The sequence below is a fragment of the Oreochromis niloticus genome, linkage group LG22, assembly GCF_001858045.2.
Source record: "Oreochromis niloticus isolate F11D_XX linkage group LG22, O_niloticus_UMD_NMBU, whole genome shotgun sequence".
NCBI classification, from domain to species: domain Eukaryota; kingdom Metazoa; phylum Chordata; class Actinopteri; order Cichliformes; family Cichlidae; genus Oreochromis; species Oreochromis niloticus.
Window position 1 is genome coordinate 22070160 of NC_031985.2, and position 23239 is coordinate 22093398.

Below are 23239 nucleotides of genomic sequence, written 5' to 3' on the forward strand. Positions count from 1 at the left end.
GGATGGTGTTCATACATTTCTCTTCCTCCAAACATGGCAGGTCGAGTTACCAAAGAGCACAATTTTGATTTCCATCTGTCCACAGCACTTTCTTCCAAGTCTTCCCTGATGTTCACTCCCAAACTTAAGATGGGCCTGCACATCTGTCTTCCTGAGCAAGGGGATCTTTGTCAACTTTCAGTCCATCACAGTATAGCGTGCTACCAATCTTGGCAACAACCTCCTAGCGTTTACTTTTGAGCTAATCCACCACCTCTCTCATGTCCACAAGGCAAGATCTTGAATGGAGCTCAAGACTGAGGGCGACTGAAGGTCATTTTATATTTCTTTAAATATTTATTTCACTGAATGACATGCAAATCAACTGCAACTTTTATGTCATGTAATTTTTTGGGAAGTTTGGTTGACATTCAGTCTCCCACCATCAATGTAAAACTACATAAAAATTAGAGAAGTAAAAAACTCAGCTGGGCATCAAATAATTAATACCCCTCTATATTTTAGTGAAGACCTCAGCCTATGGAAAAAGTTCCGTTTTGGAAAAGCGATCAGTCTCACCATTGTCACTTCTGTGGTATCGCTCAGGTCTATAAGCTGATTGCATTTCTGTGGTAAGAGACTCATTTGGAATTGGCCGCTCATCAGACTGCTGACCTGTGCAACAAAAAGCAGAGGTCACACTTCATACTCCTCCTCTAGTTAACATAAAGAAGATGAAACATCGATTTAGCCGTTTGGACTCACTCTTGTGCTGTGGTTCCAAGACACTGTGTTTATCGATGTCCTGCGCCATGCCCAGTTTATTTGATTTGTCCGTATGCATATTTTGCACCATTTTTACAGCTGCAAGAGCAAACAGCACAGTTACTGTGTATTCACTTCACCTAAACTGTGTGGACAGTTATAACTTGATCTTAGTATTACCTTCACTGAATGGAGCTGTCTGAACACGTTCATGCAACTCCTTTGTCAGCGTTGTAACCTGTGTACAAAACGGAGGGGGGGGGGAATATTATTACTATTGTCACTGATGTCAAAGCAGAAGAATACATTTAAATATATAACTGTGCACATCTTGAGTGAATTCAGCCAATCTTTCTATTATATGGACTTAACAGTCTACCTTTGGTTTTTCATCCTGCTCCCGCTCTGAAATCTTCCAGGAAACTTTCTTTAAGAGTCCCAGTCTCTTGTCCAGAGGCAGGTCTTCATCCCAGAACTTGTGGAGAAACCCAGGGTGTTCTTTCCGCTGAAAGACATATTTTAAAAGTGTAGGAACATATGCTGACCGCTTTTATTATTCAAACATTTGAAAAACCATTATTAGGACAATACACACCATGTATTCGAACTGGTGGTCAGAGCTGACCATGTGCTGACAGACGTCACGGTGAGAGAGCACCTTCTCGCAGCACGTGCATAAGAAAATGGTTTCCAAAGAAATCCCGCGGCACTCCAACACATAACCCTGACCTGATGGAGAAACACCGGGGGGGGGCACACAAAGTGAGATAAAGTAATGACAGTGGAAAGGAGTTTCGGTGTAGGATGGAGACACCTACCAACAATTGGTTCTGCATCCAGTCCCTTTGTTTTCAAGAATAGGATCAAATGGCTGTCAGAACTAGAGCGCTGATTTCTTCCCTCTGTGGTAGCACAGACACAATAACAAAATTTTACTTTCAATCATAAAATGAACAACACAGTCAACACCACCACCACCAACCTGTTGGAGTTCTTAAGAATGCCTGTGATGCGCTGTGCTCTTCAGATACTGGATTGCCTCTAGACACGTGGTCCATCTTCTGCCTTGGTCTCAGCTGGTTCTGCCCTTCTGTATAAGCTGAAGGAGCTACAGAGAACGGCTCTGAGCAGCTGAATTTTACAGGCAAAGCTGTTTGTGGGCATGCTGGCAATGTCCAGGTGTCCTGAAATTCTTCGCTCTTCAACTGCTTTGGTCTGTGGTCGCTAGTGCCTCCACCAGGGGATTCAGCAAAGATGTCCGAGTCAGTGCCATGAAGTTCTGCAAAAACAAAGTTTATACATTATGACTTCTGCTAAATTAGTGGAAATGAGTTAAAGCAGGAAGAGAACATATTGAATATTACAGAAGCAGAATATGTAAAAAAGCTCTATATTTACCAGGACTCTGTATTTCAGACATAACTTCAGTGCAAGTCTGAACCTCTACATCTTCCTCTAAATCCTCAATTTCTAAATTATGTAGAGGAGATCTGTTACTTCAACCTTAAACACTTATTTTATGTGTGATTCTATAAAAAAAGCCAGTGACAAGCATTGATGCATTACCTGCCATTTCCTCGTCTTGAAGCTCATCTAGAATCATGTCATCAGATTGTATGTCTTCACCTTCCGAGCTCTGTCCGATTGGCTCCCATGCAGTCAGGTCCGCTTCCACTTTTGAGTTAGAGCTCATTTCTGAGTTAACAGAAATATAAATGGGGTTTGAATATGATTTTTTTTTCTTAAAGATATATTCATTTGTATTTTGGGGTCTCACCTTCCTTCTGGATCAACAGTGCCTGGTGCTGGTTTTTGTTCTCCACCGTTGAACATTCGTAAGTAGAAAGTTCTGACATTTTATTTATCCCTAAGAGACAATAAATGCATTATTGAAATCAGCTGCTGGTATCCACAAACTAGGACCTGTTTGGAGCTTTTAATGTCTGATTTACCATCATCTGAGCTTGAAACGTCGCATGGACTGGCAGAGGCAGAATCAGCTGGGGAGGTTGATGAGAGCCGCAAGCTTCTCTTACTCATTGACCTCACATATTTGACAGCTGAGAATCAAAAAATGGACAGGAAAATTGTTCAAATCAGTGACTGCTGTGTCTATAAACTATACATACAGTACACTCATCAGATACATGGCTAATTAGTTACTGTGTATCTTTCTGAGATGGCTAAGGTCTTTTAATGTCTGTTGTACAATGTGTCTTTTGTGGCCATCCTCTATGCTTTTACATCTAGGACAGCAGGTTGACGGTTGCAGATGCCGACAGATTCAATAAACTGATCAGCAAAGCCAGTAATGTTTTGGGGAGTGAGCTGGACTCTTAAGGTGGTGTCGGGGACTGGTTGTTGTCCAAGATAAGGACAATGCTTGACACTACCTTCCACCCACTCCATAACATGCTGGCCAGTCACAAGAACACATCTGGTGAGACTGATTACCCAACTGCACCACTGCATAACAGCAAATCACTCCTGCCTGTGGCCATCTCTCTGTACAACTCCTCCATGTAAAGTGCAAGTACACACTGCAATATCAATTAGAGCTATTTTGTTCCATTTAGTAACTTTGTAATATGTAATGTATTATTTACTGTTCTTATTGTGTTGAAGCAACTGAACAACGTTTCCTCAGGGATTAATAAAATATTTTGATTCTGATTGCCAACTCTGGATTCTTCATGGCAAACTCAACTCACAGTCAAGTCACAGTATACTCAATGACAACATTTTTTGTTGTTGTTGTTTTTTAAAAATCATACATGAAGTCAGATTCTCTGAATGTTTGCTAAGTCATTCTGACCAAGCAGTAAAGTCTCCCCTCCCCCCCTCAGACAAGGTCTGGGCTATGTACCAGGTTTACAGTCTCAAGCATTAAAAGACTGGATTCTCCATTTTAGGAAAAAATGAATCAATCTTTCTTTACCTTCATCTTCTCGAAGATGTGCCAGCTTTTCATACATGTCCTTCTTCACTTTCAGAATCTAGCAGAATAAATATAAACAATTGTAGTTGAAAGCTTTACCTTATGAGCTGTCACTTTAATGTTGCACTCTCATGTGTATTCGTTTTACCACAAATAATGTTAAAAATGCAAAAATCTGCTAATTGTGGCCTAAATTGTCTGTTGGTAGACTTGTGAGGGCCACCTGTGGTCTGCGATGTCCGAGACTCCTCTCAGCCTCGGTCAAGGGAATCGCTATCTCGTTCAGTTTTTTCTCCATCTCTGATGGCTTTGCGGTCCATTCAGGATACTTTGTTTTCTAATCAGGGAAAAACGAAAACAAAACAAACAACAAACAACAAAGATCCAATTAACATCTGTATTACTGAACTGCTTCACAAGCTACACTGCAAAGAGGCTTAAAAGCACGCACCACATATTTTTTCCAGTGGTCTAAGCTGATTAGATGATAGTCACTGGAACTGGTTAGCTTCACTGAACACAGCTTACAGTAGACTTGCTGCTTCTCCTCGCAAAATACCACAATCAGCTCATTTAAGCCTAAAAAGTAACAATAAAAACACAGGCTTCTGGTTAAAAATGATAAAATGAAATAGTGGAAAGAAATTCACTTTTTACAAATAGAAATAATAACTTTAAATACTTGCCTATTTTAGGAAGACCTTCACTTGGCTTTGTCTTATTACTCATAGAGGTTTGGGGTGGCTCTGTGGGTGGCTTCTTGTGTTCAGGCCTGACAAATGTGCCCTTGGCCTGATGAGGAGCGTCAGGTTTGTTACTTTTATGACAATGTGGTGCATTTGGCCCCTCTGAATTCTTCACATGTACGGCCTTTGCAGGAGTCTCCACACTTTCAGATCTAACTGAGGTTCTGGGCTTTTTAGCCACAGGTGCCATTTGAGGGGTGGCTTTGGTTTTTAACTGATGAGATGGAAACTTTTCACTTCTGGAGGAAGGTGCAGTTTTGCAAGTAGCCTCTCGCACCACTGTGGATTCAGTCTGAGGAGGTGTACCGTTTAAAGAAGTAGCCCTCACTCTCGATGCAGCTCCAGTTCTGCGCACTGCTGGAGATTCTGCAGTTGACTTGACATTTGAGGCAGATACCTTAGAGGTGGAGGCAGTTCCTATCCGTTGGGAAGAAGTTGCAGGATTTTTAGCAGTGGCTGCAGTGCACATGGACGTAACCGGTCTCACTTCTTCCATGTCAGGCTTGGAAGCAATTTTTATTGATTCCACACTTGTGTTTGGAGTAATACCAGCTTTGGAGGCAGTCTTTGTGCCACTTGCATTTGACACACACGGGCTTACGTTTTCTCCACTTTTGGGAGTAATTGGACAAGTGACAAATTTGCTAGCTGGCTTGGGTGCTTTGGTACTCTTTTTGTCCTCTTCAGTTGATTGGAATAACTCAAGTCCTGCCTCAGAGGTGCCTTTAAATAACGCAGACTCCTCCTGATTGTCATCAATCTCCATCTTCACCACCTTCACAATGAAACAATAGCATTTAGTAGCAGTGGTTAGGTTTTTTAAAGCAGTCACAAGTATGCAGTGTTCAGGTTGTGGATTTCAACCATGCACATCAATGCAGGAAGGTTTGGTACCAGCGTTATTTGTTTGAATCCGTGCAAATATCTCTGTTTGAAAAGTCTAAAAAGTCTGTTTGGATGGAGCCGGGAAGGAGACTCGGCCAGCTCTAACATGAATATACTTTCATTCATGTCTTCAGTTTGTGCTTTTACTTCAACAGAATTTTCCATTATCTCAAATCTCACATGAATATCACACGTAAACTCGATTCATAACACTTCACTTACCTTCATGCTGCCCTTTGTACTGTCATCATGTTGGTCGACTGAAGTGTCCACAGGTTTTACGCAGGTAGGAGCTGAGGATGAAGTCTGAAATGCCTTCACTGTCTCTATAGCTGTAATGATAGTGGGAACCAATGAGGAAATGCTGCACTTTGGTAGTTCTGTCTCTTCAGTTATTCATACCAAATTAGCTTCACTGACGTGAAGTAACAACAAAACAACCCAAAAACAGAAAGAAAGGTGCATCCTTACCCGATTGAAAGCTTTGTTTTGAGACCTTACTGTAAACTTCTTCATTTACATAAACATCCTGCAGTCAAGACAAAAAAAAAAAAATATTAGTACCTCAAATTAGGAATTTAACTTTAGATCTTAGTGTGCAAATATAATATAATTATATTTGAAGTTTCAATAATTGAATGAAACTTCAATTATTGCTCCCGACCATATGATCTCAGAAATTAGGCAGCATATCAGCTTCTTAGACCCTTCTGTTAAATCGAGCCTTAGAAACCTCTGTGTTAGAGTGAATTGTTAAATGTTGTCATTTCTATGCTTGCCAACTCTGATGAAAGGGATTCCACTGTCCTTCCCCCCAGATTCTCGAGGTTCTGGTTTGGGGGGGGGGGCTGTAATGTTTTATTGCAGATACATCCTATCTGGAAGATCTGCTTCTTTTGATGTAAGCTTCCTGCGCAGCAGGAGGTCTCACACTCACTCACACACACACACACACACACACTCTCTCTTACTTACATATAGAAGTTCACACATATACATACAATGCCTTAGAACCATGTGGGCGTTGCTTAGCTGTGTTTTGTGTGAACTGTCTCTCAATAAAAGGCAGCGAGAGGAGGCCATCGTCGGGGTCATTTGTGATGAGCTAAGATACCAACGAGGCCTCCCTTGCGCAAGTAATCAATCGAACGCTGTTGCCTTGTTTTTCTTTCATGGGAATAAGTCCTGGATACAGCGGGGTCTGAGTTTAGACCCAACACTCTGTGTCATATTTGACAGCTCGACATCGCTTGAGCAACATGCCAAACAGCTGATCCACAACTGTTTTTATCATCTAAGGAATATCTCAAAACTTAGACTAATGGTGTCAAAGGCTGAACTTGAGATGATTATTCATGCTTTTATTTCTTCCCGTTTGGATTATTGGAATGGTCTTTTTACTCATTTTAACAAATCAGCTTTAAATCATCTTCAGACTGTGCAGAATGCTGCAGCACAACTCTTAACAGGCACCAACAGAAGATCTCATATCGCTGCAGTTTTAGCCTCCCTTCACTGGTTGCCTGTAAGTTTTAGGTTTCACTTTAAAATTTTAGTTCTAAGGTCATCAGGTCAGAGACTGCTGGTGGCCCCACGCACCATTTAAAACTTGTGGTGATCAGGCCTTTCAGGCAGTGGCTCCACAGTTGTGGAGTTCTCTTCCACTGTTTTTAACGCTGTACTGAATCCACTGATTCTTTTAAAAAGCAGCTGAAGTGTATTATAAATATAACATACGAGCATTGCACTGAGATAAAAAGAAGCCCAACTTAAAACTGAACATTTACTCACCACCGGCTGGAGCTTGTGATGATCAAATCCAGTCAGATGCCTGACGATGTCCTTCTCTGAGATCTTCAAAGAGCAGGACTCGCAGAGGTAGACCGGCTCATGCTGAGGACAGCAGCATTTAAGCAGGGCGCTAAAACCTGTGGGACACATTTGTTTACCATTAACAGGGCTCTAGACTAACTTTTTGCCATGGGCGCACCGGTGCGCCTAACCTTAAAAAGTTAGGTAAACCGGCACATAAGTTAGGCGCACTCAAATTTTTCAACCGCATCGCTTAACACCGCAGTTTTACATGTGCACTTTTTTGGGGGGGAAATTGCAGTCCATACAGACAATATTCATTTCTAAATTATTAACTAACAAACTTGTGCTTAAAGTGCTTTGGCAATATTGCAGACAATGTTAAACTTAAACATCATCTCGGCCTCCTCTGACGACCTGTTTGCTGCTGCCTGCCGCTGAAAGGCAGTGGGGAGAGGGGACACTTGGGCAGTGCATTTATTGCAGCATATAATGTGTTTTCAGGATACACTGTGCTTTTTCAGCATTCAAAGATTGATGGCACCGTGTCAGAGCTGGCTATGAATTTCAGACGGATCAGGCCTTAACTTAACACAAAAGTTATCAATAGTTCTTTTCATCTTTTCTTATTACCCACAGCTACATCCACTTCTGTCGGGCCTAGGCTGCTCACTAGGGCTGGGTATCATCACTGATTTCTATAATCCATTCGATTCCGGTTCTCAAAGTCCTGATTCGATTCAATTTAGCCTCAGACAGTCAGAAATATTATAATTCTGATCATTTATCAGTACTGATACATGTGAGACTATCAGAATTGTGAACATCACAGCAGATGCCTTTGAGTGAAAGTGACTGAGAATAAAACACAGAAAAACATGAAGGAGCGACAGCGCTGTAAACAACGGTAGACTGGCCATAATTAAAAAAAGTCTATTACACATTATTGAAAACTAAGAGGAGAAAACCAACTCTCTTGACATATCAAAACAAAAACAGTAAGATATAGTCATCAAAACTTTCCAAACCTTTGTCAATTGCTGCTTTGCAGGCTTCATCTTCATTTTTTTCCTTCTTTATTCTAATATCAGACATTTTTGGGGCTTCATCACACGAGTCTTCTCTGGAGGTCAGACGCTGTCTTTTAGGGCCCATTTCTCTCCCCACACACTCAGCAGGACATGAGTCCTCTTGCGATGTTTCAGACACACCGTGCTGTCTTTTTCTTTCCATTTCTTTGTAATTCTTCAGCTGTGCTGGGACATCTTTGCTACTTCTGCCATCTTCTATCCCAGCATCTGCACCATTATCTTTGTTGGTGTTGTGGCAGCCTTGCTTCGCCCCAGTTGATCCTTTTATTTTAGCCTCTTCTGGCTCCTGCTTTATCGCCCGACACACCTCACCTGGATTCGCCATCACTTCTGAAGTAGTTTTGGAAGCCACCTCACTTTTCAACGCCGAGTCATTTTCACTTGGTGTCGGTGTTTCCTCGTCACGCTCTTTTTTGATTTCTTCTACACCGGCTATGCTGGTGCTGCTGTTTTTCTGACAGACAACTCTCACACATTGCTCATCTTTTACAGTTATCCTCGGAACTGAGAAAAAAAAAAAAAAAAAAAAAAAAAAAGGGATATACAAGTCAGTCTGAGTACACTTATCATATTAGGCATCCATTCTGTAAACAAAAAACAGCAAGTCAGTTTTCCAAATAAAGACAATGCAATGCCACCCTGGGAACCCAAGCTACAAGAGAAAGAAAAAAAGAAAGGAGCCACACATGCATATTTACTGCTTGGACAATACTGAACATTTAATATGATTCTTAAAACGTTTTAGTGTACTTACCCAGTTTTCTATTACGTTTTATTTGGGGTTTAAGCTTTTTGTTCCCAGTTTTCCTATTTACACATTCCAAGATTCTTGTTGCTGGAACAAAATACATGAGAAGTGTCCAACCCAATGTATCTGCAGATGCCACTGAAAACAAACATTAACTGCAACATAAATACTCACCTTGGGAGTAGGAGTATGGCTCCTTAATCGGACGCTGCAAATATATTGCCTTAGGAAGAAGACGGATTCAAAAGCACAAATGTGTGAAAAGAGCAAAAGTTTAAATTAAATCAACCATCTTTATCAACTGTTAAAAGAAAATTGTACATAATGTGATCAGCTACATGAAATGTGCTCTTTTATGGATCACTAAGCAAACCACATGTTTACGTGACTTTTCATCTAATAACTTTTGTGATGGTAAACTTATTTACCAACTAACAGCTTCCTCTATTGTGGAACATACAGACTTAGAGCTGCGGGGTGATTTAAAGAAATCCCCTGTCATCAACCTAGTAGAGAATACCTGTATGTGAGATTTATTGTGAATTGTTGCTGCCTGTTTTGCCAAGTCCAGTAGTGTCTCTGCATCAGCGTTGGAATCCAGTGAGCCTGGGTGGAAACAGTCCTATGCACACAGAGATGAACACAAGCTTTATTGACATGTCTTCAGCTCAGTTCTTGGGGATTCATTTCCCTACATTATTTGCATTTACGGGACACTTCAGACAGTAGGAATTAAATCTGATACAAAATTTCCAACTTGCCTTTCATGACTCAATAAGCTTCATTTTTCCTGCAGTTGCGCATATGACTCCAAGCTGCAAGCTTTTACATCGTCTTCAGCTAACATTTCCTAATAAAAGTTTCTAAACTTTGTTACTTTTGTTACCGATTCTTTAAGTGAAAGACTCAGCATTAGTTCTTTTTAGTTTTGATCTGCAAGTTAGGAACATCACTTACAGTTACAGAAGGAGGAAGAAAAAAAAACATTATCAAAATGTTTGAATAAAATGTTTTATGTAGTCTCAGATTTGATTTGAAAACAGAAATGCAGAATACACTTCTGGTACCGCCTGTCACAATTTTCTTCAAATTTACTGCAAATGATGAAAGTTAACAACAAAAAAAAAACACAAAAACAAAAAAAAAATGTATTTATGAATAGTGTGTGAGTGTATGTACCAGTATCGTACCAAGAGTTCTCCACATACAGCTCTAACTGAAGTGAGAGTGAGACCACATGCACTCTCAGGTTTCTCTCATAGTAGGCAGATGGGCTAATTGGCTTGGGATACACAGGGCCAAGGGGCCTCATAGGAGAGAGTTGGAACCATATAGGGATGGGAAGTAGGGAGAGCTGGAAAGTACTAGATTTTCTGAATTTCTGGCAGGGTAAGGGAGTCACTGATTCAGCGACCTTGGTAGAGCTTCAATAATTTGGAGTTGCTTTTTGTCTACCCTTTTCAGTTTAGTGTCACTATGTTGTGTGAGTACAAGAAAATAATGATTAGAATAAAATGTGCTCAAGTCTGTTTAGATGATAGGGTGCAGCTGTAGATTAGAGAAATAGGAAAGGATTTGGGTGTGTGTGTGTGTTTTAGGTTGGTTTAGCTATAGGCCTAGGTGTGTGTAATTGTAGAGAGAGAGGAATTTATTGAGAGTGGGGGTCTGCCTATCATAAAAGGAAACAGGAAGAATAATATGCACAGAATAGGGTAAAAGCAGACAGATGTCATGAGCTTACAATGTTTCAGTAAGATGTTGGTTACACAAATGTTTTTTCTCATTACTGATCATGCGCCCAACATCCACTCTGCACATGCTTACGTAACACATATACATACACACTCAAGTATCAGTACAGGCTGGTACCGCGCACGCGCGCACACACACACACACACACACACACACACACACAGGCCATGAGTTGCTTTTGTTGCCATCTAAGGGAATCCCCAGGGTTTTATATGTTCTCATGTTTTAAAGCTTCTGGGGATCCTCCCCCAAAGTGTGAGGCTGAACGTATACGTGTAGGACTGAGGGATTCCCCTCAGATCTGCTGGTTAGAATTGTATGATCTCCCTCTGCGCAGAGGCTCGGTTTAAATAAAAGCATTACAAGTGTTTGTGATTTCAGAATGTTTCTTTTCAGCTGGGTGACAAACGGACCAGAGGTATAGAGTGATTTGTAACGATTGCCAGAAAAACAACAACAAAAAAAAAAAAATTCCCATCTGCAATTTGAAGCTCCAGTGGGATTTTTTGCCCATTTTAAAATAAAGCAGCGATAATTTTGACAAGTGTAGTTTAAACAAATTATCAGTTCTCTACCTTCAAGTTTGGGGTTTCTAAAGCTCTAAATCTGCTGACATTGACCATGAAAACATATTAGGGATGACTTTAAGGACTTTAGGAGCCATTTAAAAAAAATAAATAAATTTAAAAAAAAAAAAAAAAAAAAAAAAAAAAAGGGGGGGGGCTGTTCTGAAGAGAAGATTGTTTCCACTGATAAAATGACATTACTAAGCCAATATTTACAAGTTAAAAATAAATGTAAAACAGAGAAACAAAATTACAAAATATTAAATTACTTTTACCCTATATCCAGTTCACTGAAACAAGTAACGCGATACAGAGCTGTCCCATTATCTTTTTAAAATCCTACAGCAGTATTGAGTATCATTAGCTAGCATTAATTTAGTTTGCTAATAGCAGAAAACCATTAGAGCCACAGTGTTAGCCCACAAGCTATCACAACCAACATTCACACAGCTAATTTTAACTAGGGGAACAAAAGAGCCAACATTTAGACTCGTTTTGCCAAGGAGCTTCATAATTACATAGTCACTTTCTCATGTTTTTTTTGTTTTTTTTCCCCCCCCCATTTGTTCAATTAATAACTACTGACTAGCTTAGCATGATAATGTTACTGTGGCTAACCTTATATTCCTGGTTGCTAACAAGTTAAAGTAAAGATGGTTTTACACTCACCTGGACAAAAAGAAAAAAAAAAAACTGTTGCTGGCACTTATTTTAATAAACCATTTGTTAGTTTTGTCTTTTTGGCAGTTGTTTAAGTCTTTAAATATAAGTTAAATAGAAATAAAACGTAAAGTTACTAAATAAGGTTGCCATGGCGTCATGACTTTTCCCCAGGGTCCTATGTTCACCAGTTTTTAAATTTGGAGTTTACCAAAAATATACAAGTAACTCTTCCACAGTAACACACTTTACTCCTTTGTATCTAATATCTAAATCAGAATCATGCATCCATGCATGCTGGCATGGATAAGCGGGCCTGCTTCAACAGAGTTCAAACAGAGCATGTGAATGGGGAGGAAAGGTGATTAAAGCTGGTTACTGGTACCAGATGGGCTCTGAGTATTTCAGAAACTGCTGATCTACTTGGGATTTTTACAAAAACCAACTTGGATGTTAAAAATAAAAAGAAGATATTCACCAGGAATTTTGCCACGTGTTCACGGCTGAATATATGGTCGTGGCATTCGTGCTCTGACAGCCTCCTCTCACAGAGCAAACACAGAAAATGTGCTTCTGGGGAATTGGGTTCTTTGACAAATAAATCATACATCACGATGAACTCGATGCCTGCAAAGAAGAGATTAAAAGGAAGAATGTAAACAGCAGTTACAATCTAAGTGAGTAAAATTTTATGTCTATAGCACCTTTGGAGAGAAACATCCCAAAGTGTTTCAGAACAAAATACCCAAGCACAAAACCAAAACATTAACCAAACCCAAGTCTTAAAAAAAAATATATATTTTTTTTTTTAGCCATTTCTGTTATAGTGCCAGCATGTGTGGGGGAGTGTGGGAATAAAGAAAATATTTTACTGCTACATATAGCTTTCATCATTAGCATTGTATTAAAATGTTTATTAAAACCACTGGCATTAGATTAAAACTTTTATTAAAGGTGCAGCATTAAGGTCTTAAGCTTCGTTTGGCGTGACGTCCCGACGATCTATTGTGTAAGTGACTTGGAGCAGCAGAAGGTCAATGCATGCACGCTTACAAACACAGGATTATAGAGGATAGTTAGGCCCAAGGCCTGGAATTCATTTAGCTTCTAACTGCATTTGAGTTTGCCTAGCAACCAGTGACAGAAGAAGAATCAAGAAAACTGTAAGTCAACAGGGACCATCTGGAGGGTGAAATAAATTGCCATGTATGGAAGAATGTTGCTGAAAAGAGGAACTTCTGTCTGTTTTTAGCTTGTTTAGTGCAGCATTAACTGTAATTGATGCATGAAGGGGCGGAACCCTGATATATTAAAAGCATTCTTAAGTGTATGTTTGGGTGGAGACCTATGCTGATTGTATTGCAGTATACATCTCCCTGTGCGTGTCGTTTGACCAAACTCTTCTGGACCATTGTTGTTTAGTTCTCATCCTCAATATTTGGAATTCGGGACAGGAGGCAGAGGCCATCACATCCGCTCTTTAGGGCAAACACATGCGGGTATCAATATGAATACAAGTATGGATGGGAGCAAGTAAATCTTTTGTTGCACTGTAGAATGGGAGACGTTCATGTGTGAAATAAATATCTCAAACCATCTTGGCATTACTCTCTTCATTGTCTCCTTCCTCAACTCAACCAGCATCATTACAGTGGGATACAGAATTGGTGATATTCAGTCTCTTCTGAGTCATAATAGGAAGACTTTATAGAGACCTTGACAGACAATCTTATTTTAGTAGTACTTACCAAGTAGAGGAAATGATTCATTTCCTTGGAGTTTGCTATATGTTTGACAAGGTGGAACTGCAGAGGCATAAAACAAAAACAAATCATTAAAAAAAAAAACAACAAAAAAACAAAAGGAAGAAGTTGAATTTAGTGACCCTTTCAATTAAAAAACAAAAAAAAACACTTATCACCAACCTTCATTCTTCAAGACCTTGCGCTGCTGTTCAAGTCCCTCCAGTACTGCAGTCAAAGAACAGAATTTTTTTAATCTTGTGTTTTTATTTCTTTTTTCCCCCTGTAATAGCAGATGTTCACTACAGGGTGCATACAGAATTTTATCAAACACATTTATACATGTTGAAGTTTCAGATTCATCTTAAAAAATGCATTAATGTTTCCCCTCCTCAACAAGCACAAAATATCTGGCAAATATAAAACAAAAATAGTTAAAAGTGTGCAGGCACAGGAGCAGGGTACACAAAAGCCCCACTTGTTTGCTTCTAATAGACAACACACCATGTGCAGTATTTTTGATATTAGCAGAACAGACTGCTCAGCATGTCTGGTCTCTTCCTGTTATTCAATCACTATAGTCAAGTACAGCTTGGCAACTCCATTTAAAAGGTATTGCTCAATTTTTAATTACCACAGACCAACATCAGCACACGAAAACAGGATGTTAACCATGACAAGAAACAGTGCAATATCAGTATGTAGTGGTTAGCACATTCGCCTTATGCACGAAAGGTCACCCCGGGGTGAGACTGGGCAGAGACAAACAAACCCAGCCAGTGTGGGCCATGAGCTCCTAGCTTGGATAAATGGGAGGGTTTTGTCAAATCAATTATATGGATCCATCCCACTCCCATGGAGGAGCTAAAAGCACCTCTTTCTATAAGTGTTGAATTACATACTTATGTAGGAAGGACACTCACTCCACAACTGTTTGGTGTATTTTGCATGATTTACAAAATTTTAAACCCAATGTAAAATTTACATATTTATTCAGTACTTCTTCACTTCATACTTGAGTCAAATTTATCTGGCAGCATCGAGCCTTGTTGAGAACGATCTACCAAATTTGGCACACCTTTGTTCTGTTTGCCCCATTCTCTATGGCAAGTTTTTTTGCTGAAGCATTTAACTGCTCAGGCCGAGATCCTGAGCAGAAAAAGGTTTTCATTAAGAACTGCCAAAGCTATGCACATCTGTAGCAGATTTGATTGCAGGGATGATGCGCCAAAGCAATCCTCAATGCACGTTTTCCCACTTTGGCCAAATACTTTTTTTCTTCTCATGCTCTATGAAATATTTAGGTAGTTTTTGGCAAACTTGGAGTGGGTGCTTTGGCAAAAGTGTTCTTTTACCATAAAGCCTCTTACAGAAATGAACTCTTCAGTGCCCACCCCAGTGTACAAATAAACACTCCTGCTTTTTTGCCACCATTATAGTCAGATCTTATTTGGCATCGTTTCCATCATGTTTTCACCCAGTTTTCTGTCATAAAATCTAATTCTTGAGTCTTACGTTAAAACAAGTTTTGTAATCTCTATATAAGGAGTTGTTTGTGAGAGTAGAGTACTCATTTTTGGTCACGCCCATTTTTTTTTCCCCTTTAACTTTACAGATATGGTCTTGCCCAAATCATTTAGCTAACATACTTCCTAACACATGGATTACACAACATCAGAATAAGTAATGAATAAGATTAACTGTGAAAGAATGTGCAACAGGCAGTCAGTTTGGCTGGACAGCCGTGTCTTAAAAGATTGCTGCTGGTTTCAAACCCTTTTCATTGGTACTACTGCATTCTTCGACACCTTCATACCATATAAACATTACTTGAGTCTTTTATCTCGCCGACGACAGTCTCATTTTTCAAGTCTGAGAACAATTGTTTGACAGTTTGGTTTTCACTTTGACATAACTGAGACCTCACATGAATACTTTTGTGCCTTTCCTAATTTAATTCCCACATCATTTTCTTAAGATGATTTTTCCTTTCACCTACTACACTAGCTAAACACATCCCTATGTACACATACAACTTCATACAGGCATGAGCACACAGACACACAGCATAGGCACAGGCCTAAACACACATACTGACGGCCATATAAAGAACTTCCAGCTTTGGGCACGTTTGCATGCTTAATATATGGTTCTGGTTCAGACCCACGTGTGAATAAATATTTTAAAAAATTGGAAGTCTCTTTTTCATTGTCTGGAGATGGATTTGCAAATTTTGATTTGGCACACCAGATGGTCTTCCTGACTGGGAAGGACAAACCAAGGATCTTCTGTGTTAAACAGAATGTGTTAACCACTACACTATGGAGCCACTGCCTCGTTTCTGACCCCTAAAAATGCCATTTAATATAGTTTTGTTAACATGCTCATTCCGGAATAGATAATTTTTGTTTGTTTTAATCAAAGAACCTGAAAAAAAAATGGTTTAAATAATCCAACAGAACACAAAACTGCACAGTGGTCATAGCGTTGCTCTGAGCTTCAGTACTGTTTGCGTGAAGAGAATTTTTCTACTTTATTATAATGTCTTGCATTAAACTAAAGCTGTCTATATACAAAAATATATATATAGTTCTCTTATATATAGTTCTTACCTTTTTCAAAAGTAGGAGGGGTGAGCCTGTAAAATACTGACCATGGCATATCAAGAACCTGGGAAAGAAAGATTACATTGCAATACAAAATATTAAAAAAAAAAAAAAAAAAAAAAAAAAAAAAACACACAAAAGAGAAAAATAATGATAGAATGAGCAGGAAATGATTCCCCTTACATTACAACTACATTAACAGGTGTTTTTAAAAATTTGGGATTTTCCTGCTTTAATTTTGAAACACATCTCCATTCACATAACGTGAATGTTAGTTCAGTTTTACTTTCTGGATTTATAAAAAGAGCTGAGCCCCCTTGGTTCATTAATTTGCATTTTACCTTCAGAACCACCTCCTTTGGTCTTCTCTCCATCTCCTCCTCCCACGCCTTTGACTTTAGTGTTTGATCATCCTGCAGATTCTCCCAGCCGAAAGGCAGCCGCCAGGGATTCTCAAACAGCTAAGAGTAGAAGACCAGAGTCGCTCATTACAAACAATACGTTTCATCAGAGCCCGTCTATGTAATATAGAGTACTGTGCAATTAGGGGCTTGAGCTGCCCCTAATTTCTCGATTTTGTAAGGAAAGTGTCAATGGAAAATTGTACATAGTAGTCAGTATAAGCTTTTAATGATATAAGTTTCCATATATGCTTAGAGGTGTATAATCGATTGTGTAGTGATAGGATGTGTGATCTGTAGAAGGCTGCAAGGACTTTTATGTGCATTCCAGAGTGTTCTGGCTTTCACACCCACATTTTGGGAGCATGGGAGAGGCCGTGCCTTGTCTTATTGTTTTATGGTAGGATAAATGTATCTATATCCGTTTTAGGCTAAGTGCCTTTTGTTTAGATGAACTGCTGGACTTCCAGGCCAGCAGGTTTAGGGAAGTCATTTATGGGGTCATGCTTTGACCCCCCCCCCCACACACTATTCTTTGTTCACATGTATACCTATGTAAGATGTTATATGTTAATGAAACTATGCATATTCATGTAACCACAATAAAAGAGCAGTGTTACGGGAGAGCGGAGAGAGCAACTGGGGTCAAGCGAAGGAACGGCGCCTGTCCGGTTCTCTCCCGTGCACGTAAAACATAAAGAACGTTGCCTACTCGTGTCTTGCTTGCTGTGTAATTACATTGCCTTCAACGTTCCAGCGAATAGGGTTAAACTACAAACCTATCAGAAAGCTATGAACTAACTGTAGGAATTAATACGATACTTGTGATATCAGTACACTGGAGCAACAGCACAAATAAAAATATAATTTCAGCTACATCACTGTCGCTTATACTAATCAATGCAGTAAATAATAACTTAACCTTACCAGCGTGTGTACAACATGTTTTCGGGAGTTTAAGTGTGGCTCGATCAAGGACTGACAGACACACTCCTGACAAGCAAAGCATATGTAAAAAGGCTCTGCCTGAGCTTCTGTGGTAATGCAGGACACAATCAAGGATGTACCTAAAAGAAAAACAGAAACCAAAAAACAAAATTATATCAAACATTTTTCAAATCTATTGTATGAAAACACAGCAAGCAAACTTACCAATGACTGGCTGTTTTTTCTTGAAGCACTCCATGACATACGAGTGTAAGTGAAGGAAAAACTGAGCTGTGATAAAGAGAATGAATTGAGCAACAGCAGAAGGCCATCTGTGACTTTTCTAAAATACAACTATACAAATATGTGAAAATAATGAGTTCTGTGATATCAAATCAAATACTTGTGTGTACCTTTTTTCTCATAGCCTTCAGATCCTTCTGTTGTAAGAAGAAAAAAAAAAAAAAAAAGTTAAGATCATCTAATTTGAACTCTTATTACACAAAACGTGAAAAAGAAAAGAAGTGTACCTTCAAAGAGTTTCCACAAGATCTGGAGAAGATCAAAACAAAGAGTTTTTACTACATGTTTAATTAGCAAATATCGGAAAAAAAAAAAACAAAAAAAAACAAAAAAAACCCCCAAAAAACCAAACAACAAGAAAAAAAAAAAAAAAAACCCACTAAGGAAATCAAAAAAAACAAAAAAAACAAACAAACACAAAACAGTCACTGTACCTCCTTGTGTATTGGTTTTGACAGATGATTGAGATATTGAGATATGCTTTTCAACGTCACACGGCAGTCCTGTTGCAAAAGAGACAGATGTGAAACAAAAGACTGTCCAGACGGTCGGTGCATTGGAAATTTAAATGTTTTTATTATTTTTTTTTTTTTTTAAAAAAGCAACTAGTGGTACAGCAGCAACATCAAGGCTATTAAAGACAAATTATCACCTGACACAGCAGTTTACATCTTGGGTAGTATGTGAGCAGCTTTGAAGGTTCGCTTGCAGGTGCTGACTGATTTTTGACAGCATGATACTCTGAAAAGAGAAAGTATTGTAATGAAATTAAAAAACTGTTTTGAAGGTTTTAAAGGACATAAAAACATGTATTTTCTGTCAACTGTGATTTCTTTAATGAACTTATCCAACAGCCAAACACCAACTGAAGTTTTGAGGAATTTTTGGCAGGTCCTAAATTTTGTCTTCTTTAGACAGTGTGTCAGTTTATTATACCAACTTATTACACTGGCCTGCCATTTTACATGCGTGTCCACCTTAGTGTGTGTCTCTGGCCCGCATTTAAGTGAAGCGGTGTCGATGTGTTCTCCATGAGCCAACTGTGTGGTTTATGTGCTTAACTATAACCAGTTTTCACTCAATTAGAAGTACAGATGCACTTTTATCAAATTCAGGTGGTTTCAGTTGCATTGCCACAGCTGAATGAGATCAACTGATTAGCCATGCAATCAAACATACGAACACTTGTGAACAAATGGGTCGCTCTCTGGAGCTCACTGGATTTGAACGTGGTACTGGAATAAGGGGAACTTGTTACAGAATGTCTGCCTGGGAAAAGTCTTCCCTGCTAGATATTCAGTTGTAAATTGTGTTGTTGCAAAGTGAAAGCATTTAGGATTCACAGCAACTCAGAAGACCACGTAAAGTTACAGAGCAAGGTTCGGCAAGTGCTGAGTCGCCGACAGTCTTCTGACTCAGTGGCTCAGAGCTCCAAACCACCTTTGACTTCAGCACAAAAACTGCCCCAGGAGTTTCATGCTTGTCTGATGTGTAGGTGGTCCAGGACTTTTGTCCTTATAGGATACCAAGCAAAATTTAAATATAAATTGAAGATGGATAGAAAATGAAGCACCGATTCATCTACTTTACTCAAGTAAAAGAAAAGGACCTGAAATGTACTGAAATTACACATAGTAGCTCTTTGAAGCACATTTTACCAGCTACTTTTGTGGCACGCTAACTGACCATTGTCTTCATTTTCTGCCAACCATTATTGGTAAAAATACTTTTCTGTCACAGATAAGTCTTTGCACTCATTCTCCTACTGATACAGAGTATACAGCATTCAGATAGAATATATAGAGTAAAAGTACAAATAGTCATATTGGCTACAGGTAGCTGAAAACTCTACACATGTACAGTAACAAAATATATTTGTACTTCAATTTGAGCATCTCCCAGTTTGATATAGCTGTGCTGAACACAGCAGTTACTCAAGTCTGATAACATAAGACTCCCCGATACATTACCCAGCTTCTTCCCTGGTTTGATGGCTGGTTTCAAGCTGCACTTCTTGATCAAGTTCAGGGTCGTCAAAGCTACAAGATTAATTGGCACAACATTACTCTACACTGCACTAAAAAGCCAGTTTGTGCAGATGAATAAATCCTAAACCAGGGTTTAAAATTAGACACCCACCTTCTGGGTAGCTATTAAAGTTTATGGACTTGAATTCAGCAGGCTCCAGGCTCACTCGCTGTAACAAAAAGATAAATACATAAAATTATTTTTTGACATTAAGAAAAATGAATGCCTTCAATCATTTTAAAAGCCTGAATAGAAACCTCACATATACATACTTTCAAATCATTTTCTCCATGAATCTTCTCCGTCTGCTTTGCCAAGTCAAGCATCATGGATTCAAAGGAGGGCGTGTAGTCTGTGTAGCACTCTTTTGACATCAATGTAGAGGGATGCCACTCTTTCTGCATAGAAAGAAATTCAAAGTAATTTACATATTACTTCCCACCTTTCTACAGTGAAGGCCAAACATGGCTGTTCTTAAAGTCGCAGGAATGACAGAGCACCACAGGTACATTCACACATACATTTGACACACCTTAAAATCTCTGAGGATAGGCAGATTATTAAAAACAACAACAACAACTAAGGAGCAAGTATTAGAGCATCTGATGTTCTCAAGAGCTCCCAGATACATTAAGGAAGAAGCTAGGGGGGGTTAAAAAAAGAAAGAAAAAAGAAAAAAAGATTTCTGAGAGTGTGGAGACAGGGTGGAGCCTGTTCCAGCTGTTCCAGGTCATGAGCCCAGCACAAAGCTGATATACTCAAACTGTCAAACAATAAATAACCAAACAAGCATGTTGCTGGACAGTGCACGCAGGCACAGAAAAAAGGAAACTCCCTACCACCCAGCCAACCAGTGATTCAAACCAATGAGCTTTTTGTTACGCAGCACTCACTTCCCCACCACTCTGTCTTGTAAATCTTTCTACTGACAGCAAAGTCATTCAGATTGGCCTGAGGCTTTTAACCCACTTTTCATCAACTGACTGCCACAGGAGCAGATCAACCGATACAAAACCTCCAAATTTCATTGCTAAAAGCAACTCAAAGTCCTTGTATCTACGTCAGAAAGAGACAACTGCACATTTGATTTGTAAAGGAAATGTGCTGGGAAAAGCCTTCCTTTTAAAAGGCAAGTACACTTTAAGTATAAACTATAGTTTACCAATGAACATAAGCAAAATAGACAAATCAAAGACAGGGTTGGTTAGCCATCATAGTAATAACAGTAAGTCATTTAAAGCTGAGGAGCCTCATGAACTATAGAACTAAAAACGTGGTACAAATACAATGCACTGCCTCTGCCTCAGGGCTGGGCATGTGGCAGATGTAAATGCTCTAAGAAGTGTCTCAAAGACAAATAAGAGACTGTTGTGGAACGATCTGGTGGGTGGAGTGCAGCTGGACTGAGAGGCAGAGCTGGAAGGCAAAGACGAATCCTCTGGACACAGGTGGCAAATGCTTGAAATCAGAACGCTGCATGAAGATGCTCCTCTGAACGGAGGTCACGGACCATATCACCCTCTGGAGCCAGAAGGCGGCTGGCCGTGTGAAATGACACCTGCCGTCGGTTTTGTTCCAACGATGCTGGGGACAGGTGAAAGTTGGAAGGGACACAGAGGGGAGGATTTAGGAAGAGATGAGAGAGTTGAGAGCCAAAGGGACAGAATCTTTTTGGAAGGTTTGGTGCAAATAGTAGTGGAAGCAATCCCCATATAGGTGATTCCTGGGAATTATGAAGGGAAGCTGAAAGGTTCTTTGCAAGTCTTTGAACAAAGGAAGCTAGCAGGCTGGAACCAACAAACTGGAGGCTCAGGGCTTGACTGGAAAGGAGACCATCGTTGGCTTCAAAAGTCACTGGAGTAATCCAAAATGAGCACAAAGGCACCGATCTGTCACATGCGGGTATTCTAAAAACCTGAGCTTAGAAACAAAATTACCAATACAGTGGGCTTCAGTTTGTGTTGAATCTCTTCAGGGGTGTTAATGCTGGAGAGGAGACTTCTCCTTGAAGACCGCACCTTCTTGGCTCTCTGCAGGAGCATTCTACCGTCCGCTGTATCCATTGTATGCTAGATTGAACTGAGCTGGTCACAGAACAAACAGACGATCCACATGCAATTCCAAAAGGAACTTAACAAACAAAAAGCGAGCTTCTCTTTCAGAAAGCTGATACAAAAACCACTTGGTCAAGTAAAACATAGCGAGAGAGCCAAAAGGGAAAACAAAACACAAGAACAGGTAAAAACAAGTAATCCCCAAAGAAAACCAACACCAAACAGGAACACACACGGAAAAAAATCTGAACCAGGAATGGCTGGAAAGTTTGAGTACTGAATCATACACATACAATCTAGCAAATGAGCAGCGCAAATCAAGAAACTTATACACAGGGCGGACTGATTGGATAATCAACCACATGTGTGAAAGATACAAAAGCAGGAGTAACCATATGTAGACACAAAGGGTAGGGAATTTACAAAATAAAACAGGAAGTCGTTTGAAGTGATGTCACAGAGGGACACAGAGTGACTCTGGTGGGTGGAGGGAGTGAACCAAACATAAATAAAATCCGAAATCAAAGCTTAGATTTCAATCCCAAGCAAACTGGTGCCATAGTGGTTGGCACTTCCGCGAAACAGTCGCAAGAAGTTCTTTCTGATAAAGAGGGTATTACTGACTTCTGAGGTGGAAAAAGTGTGCTTAATTTCTTGCGACTGTTTAAATTCATATCTATTGATCATTTTGCTGACTGATTGAAAGAGTCTAGCAGTGATGTTCAAGCGTACCACAATTAGGTCCAGGAGCGGAATCAAAGAGAATCATCATAATTATGCAAATTCTCATGACCACTGATCAACAACCACTGGCCCACTGATCAATGGCCATGAGTACCATTCACAAACCAAGTGTGTTTGGAACTGCGTCTTCATTCCACCTACTTCACATACAAGGGTCAGTTCTACAGGCAGAAACATGGGTGTGCCATGAGTTCCCCAGTTTCACCCATCGTGGCCAATTTGTACATGGAAGAAGTGGAAAAGAGGGCTTTGCTATCCTACCCTACACAGCGGCCAGGGAAGCAGAAGAACATCACACCAAGACGGCCCTGAGTAAATGTGGTTATCCCAGCTGGACTTTTGTCAAAGCTGGGAAGGCGCCAAAAGAAAGCTCCAGCCGATCCAGGAGAGAAGGAAGACCACTGCCCAAGCGAAAACCTGTAGTGACCCCATATGTGTCAGGAGTATCGGAGCAGTTGAGACGAATTTTTTCTAAACACCGCGTCTCTGTGG

The 23239-nt window shown here is 39.8% G+C and overlaps 1 protein-coding gene across 6 annotated transcripts in view; it reads right to left on the reverse strand.

The window, feature by feature from the left end:
• Positions 1–23239, reverse strand: part of LOC102078555 (uncharacterized) — a 48312-nt gene that overhangs the window by 4170 nt on the left and 20903 nt on the right. For 4 of the 6 annotated variants that reach the window (XR_002058042.2, XR_002058041.2, XM_019350882.2 and 1 more), the window contains exons 12-47: positions 20222–20347; positions 20061–20118; positions 19892–19960; positions 18574–18662; positions 18356–18424; positions 18149–18170; positions 18032–18058; positions 17844–17909; positions 17619–17758; positions 16632–16751; positions 16297–16354; positions 13868–13912; positions 13691–13747; positions 12421–12569; positions 9485–9586; positions 9139–9187; positions 8971–9051; positions 8154–8720; positions 7105–7241; positions 5785–5842; positions 5536–5645; positions 4369–5203; positions 4134–4261; positions 3906–4019; positions 3683–3740; positions 2697–2804; positions 2522–2611; positions 2311–2439; positions 2143–2214; positions 1727–2023; positions 1563–1646; positions 1340–1473; positions 1124–1249; positions 925–982; positions 745–843; positions 559–654 (exon numbers count right to left, since the gene is read on the reverse strand). Coding sequence is in view for 4 of the 6 variants with exons in the window: in XM_019350882.2 (XP_019206427.1) it covers positions 559–654; positions 745–843; positions 925–982; positions 1124–1249; positions 1340–1473; positions 1563–1646; positions 1727–2023; positions 2143–2214; positions 2311–2439; positions 2522–2611; positions 2697–2804; positions 3683–3740; positions 3906–4019; positions 4134–4261; positions 4369–5203; positions 5536–5645; positions 5785–5842; positions 7105–7241; positions 8154–8720; positions 8971–9051; positions 9139–9187; positions 9485–9586; positions 12421–12569; positions 13691–13747; positions 13868–13912; positions 16297–16354; positions 16632–16751; positions 17619–17758; positions 17844–17909; positions 18032–18058; positions 18149–18170; positions 18356–18424; positions 18574–18662; positions 19892–19960; positions 20061–20118; positions 20222–20347 (4627 nt within the window). In the remaining 2 variants the exon portion in view is untranslated. Of the gene's footprint in view, positions 1–558; positions 655–744; positions 844–924; positions 983–1123; positions 1250–1339; positions 1474–1562; positions 1647–1726; positions 2024–2142; positions 2215–2310; positions 2440–2521; positions 2612–2696; positions 2805–3682; positions 3741–3905; positions 4020–4133; positions 4262–4368; positions 5204–5535; positions 5646–5784; positions 5843–7104; positions 7242–8153; positions 8721–8970; positions 9052–9138; positions 9188–9484; positions 9587–12420; positions 12570–13690; positions 13748–13867; positions 13913–16296; positions 16355–16631; positions 16752–17618; positions 17759–17843; positions 17910–18031; positions 18059–18148; positions 18171–18355; positions 18425–18573; positions 18663–19891; positions 19961–20060; positions 20119–20221; positions 20348–21886; positions 22295–23239 lie in introns of those variants that run through there. The other 2 variants (XM_019350884.2, XM_019350883.2) reach the window with 2 other exon arrangements.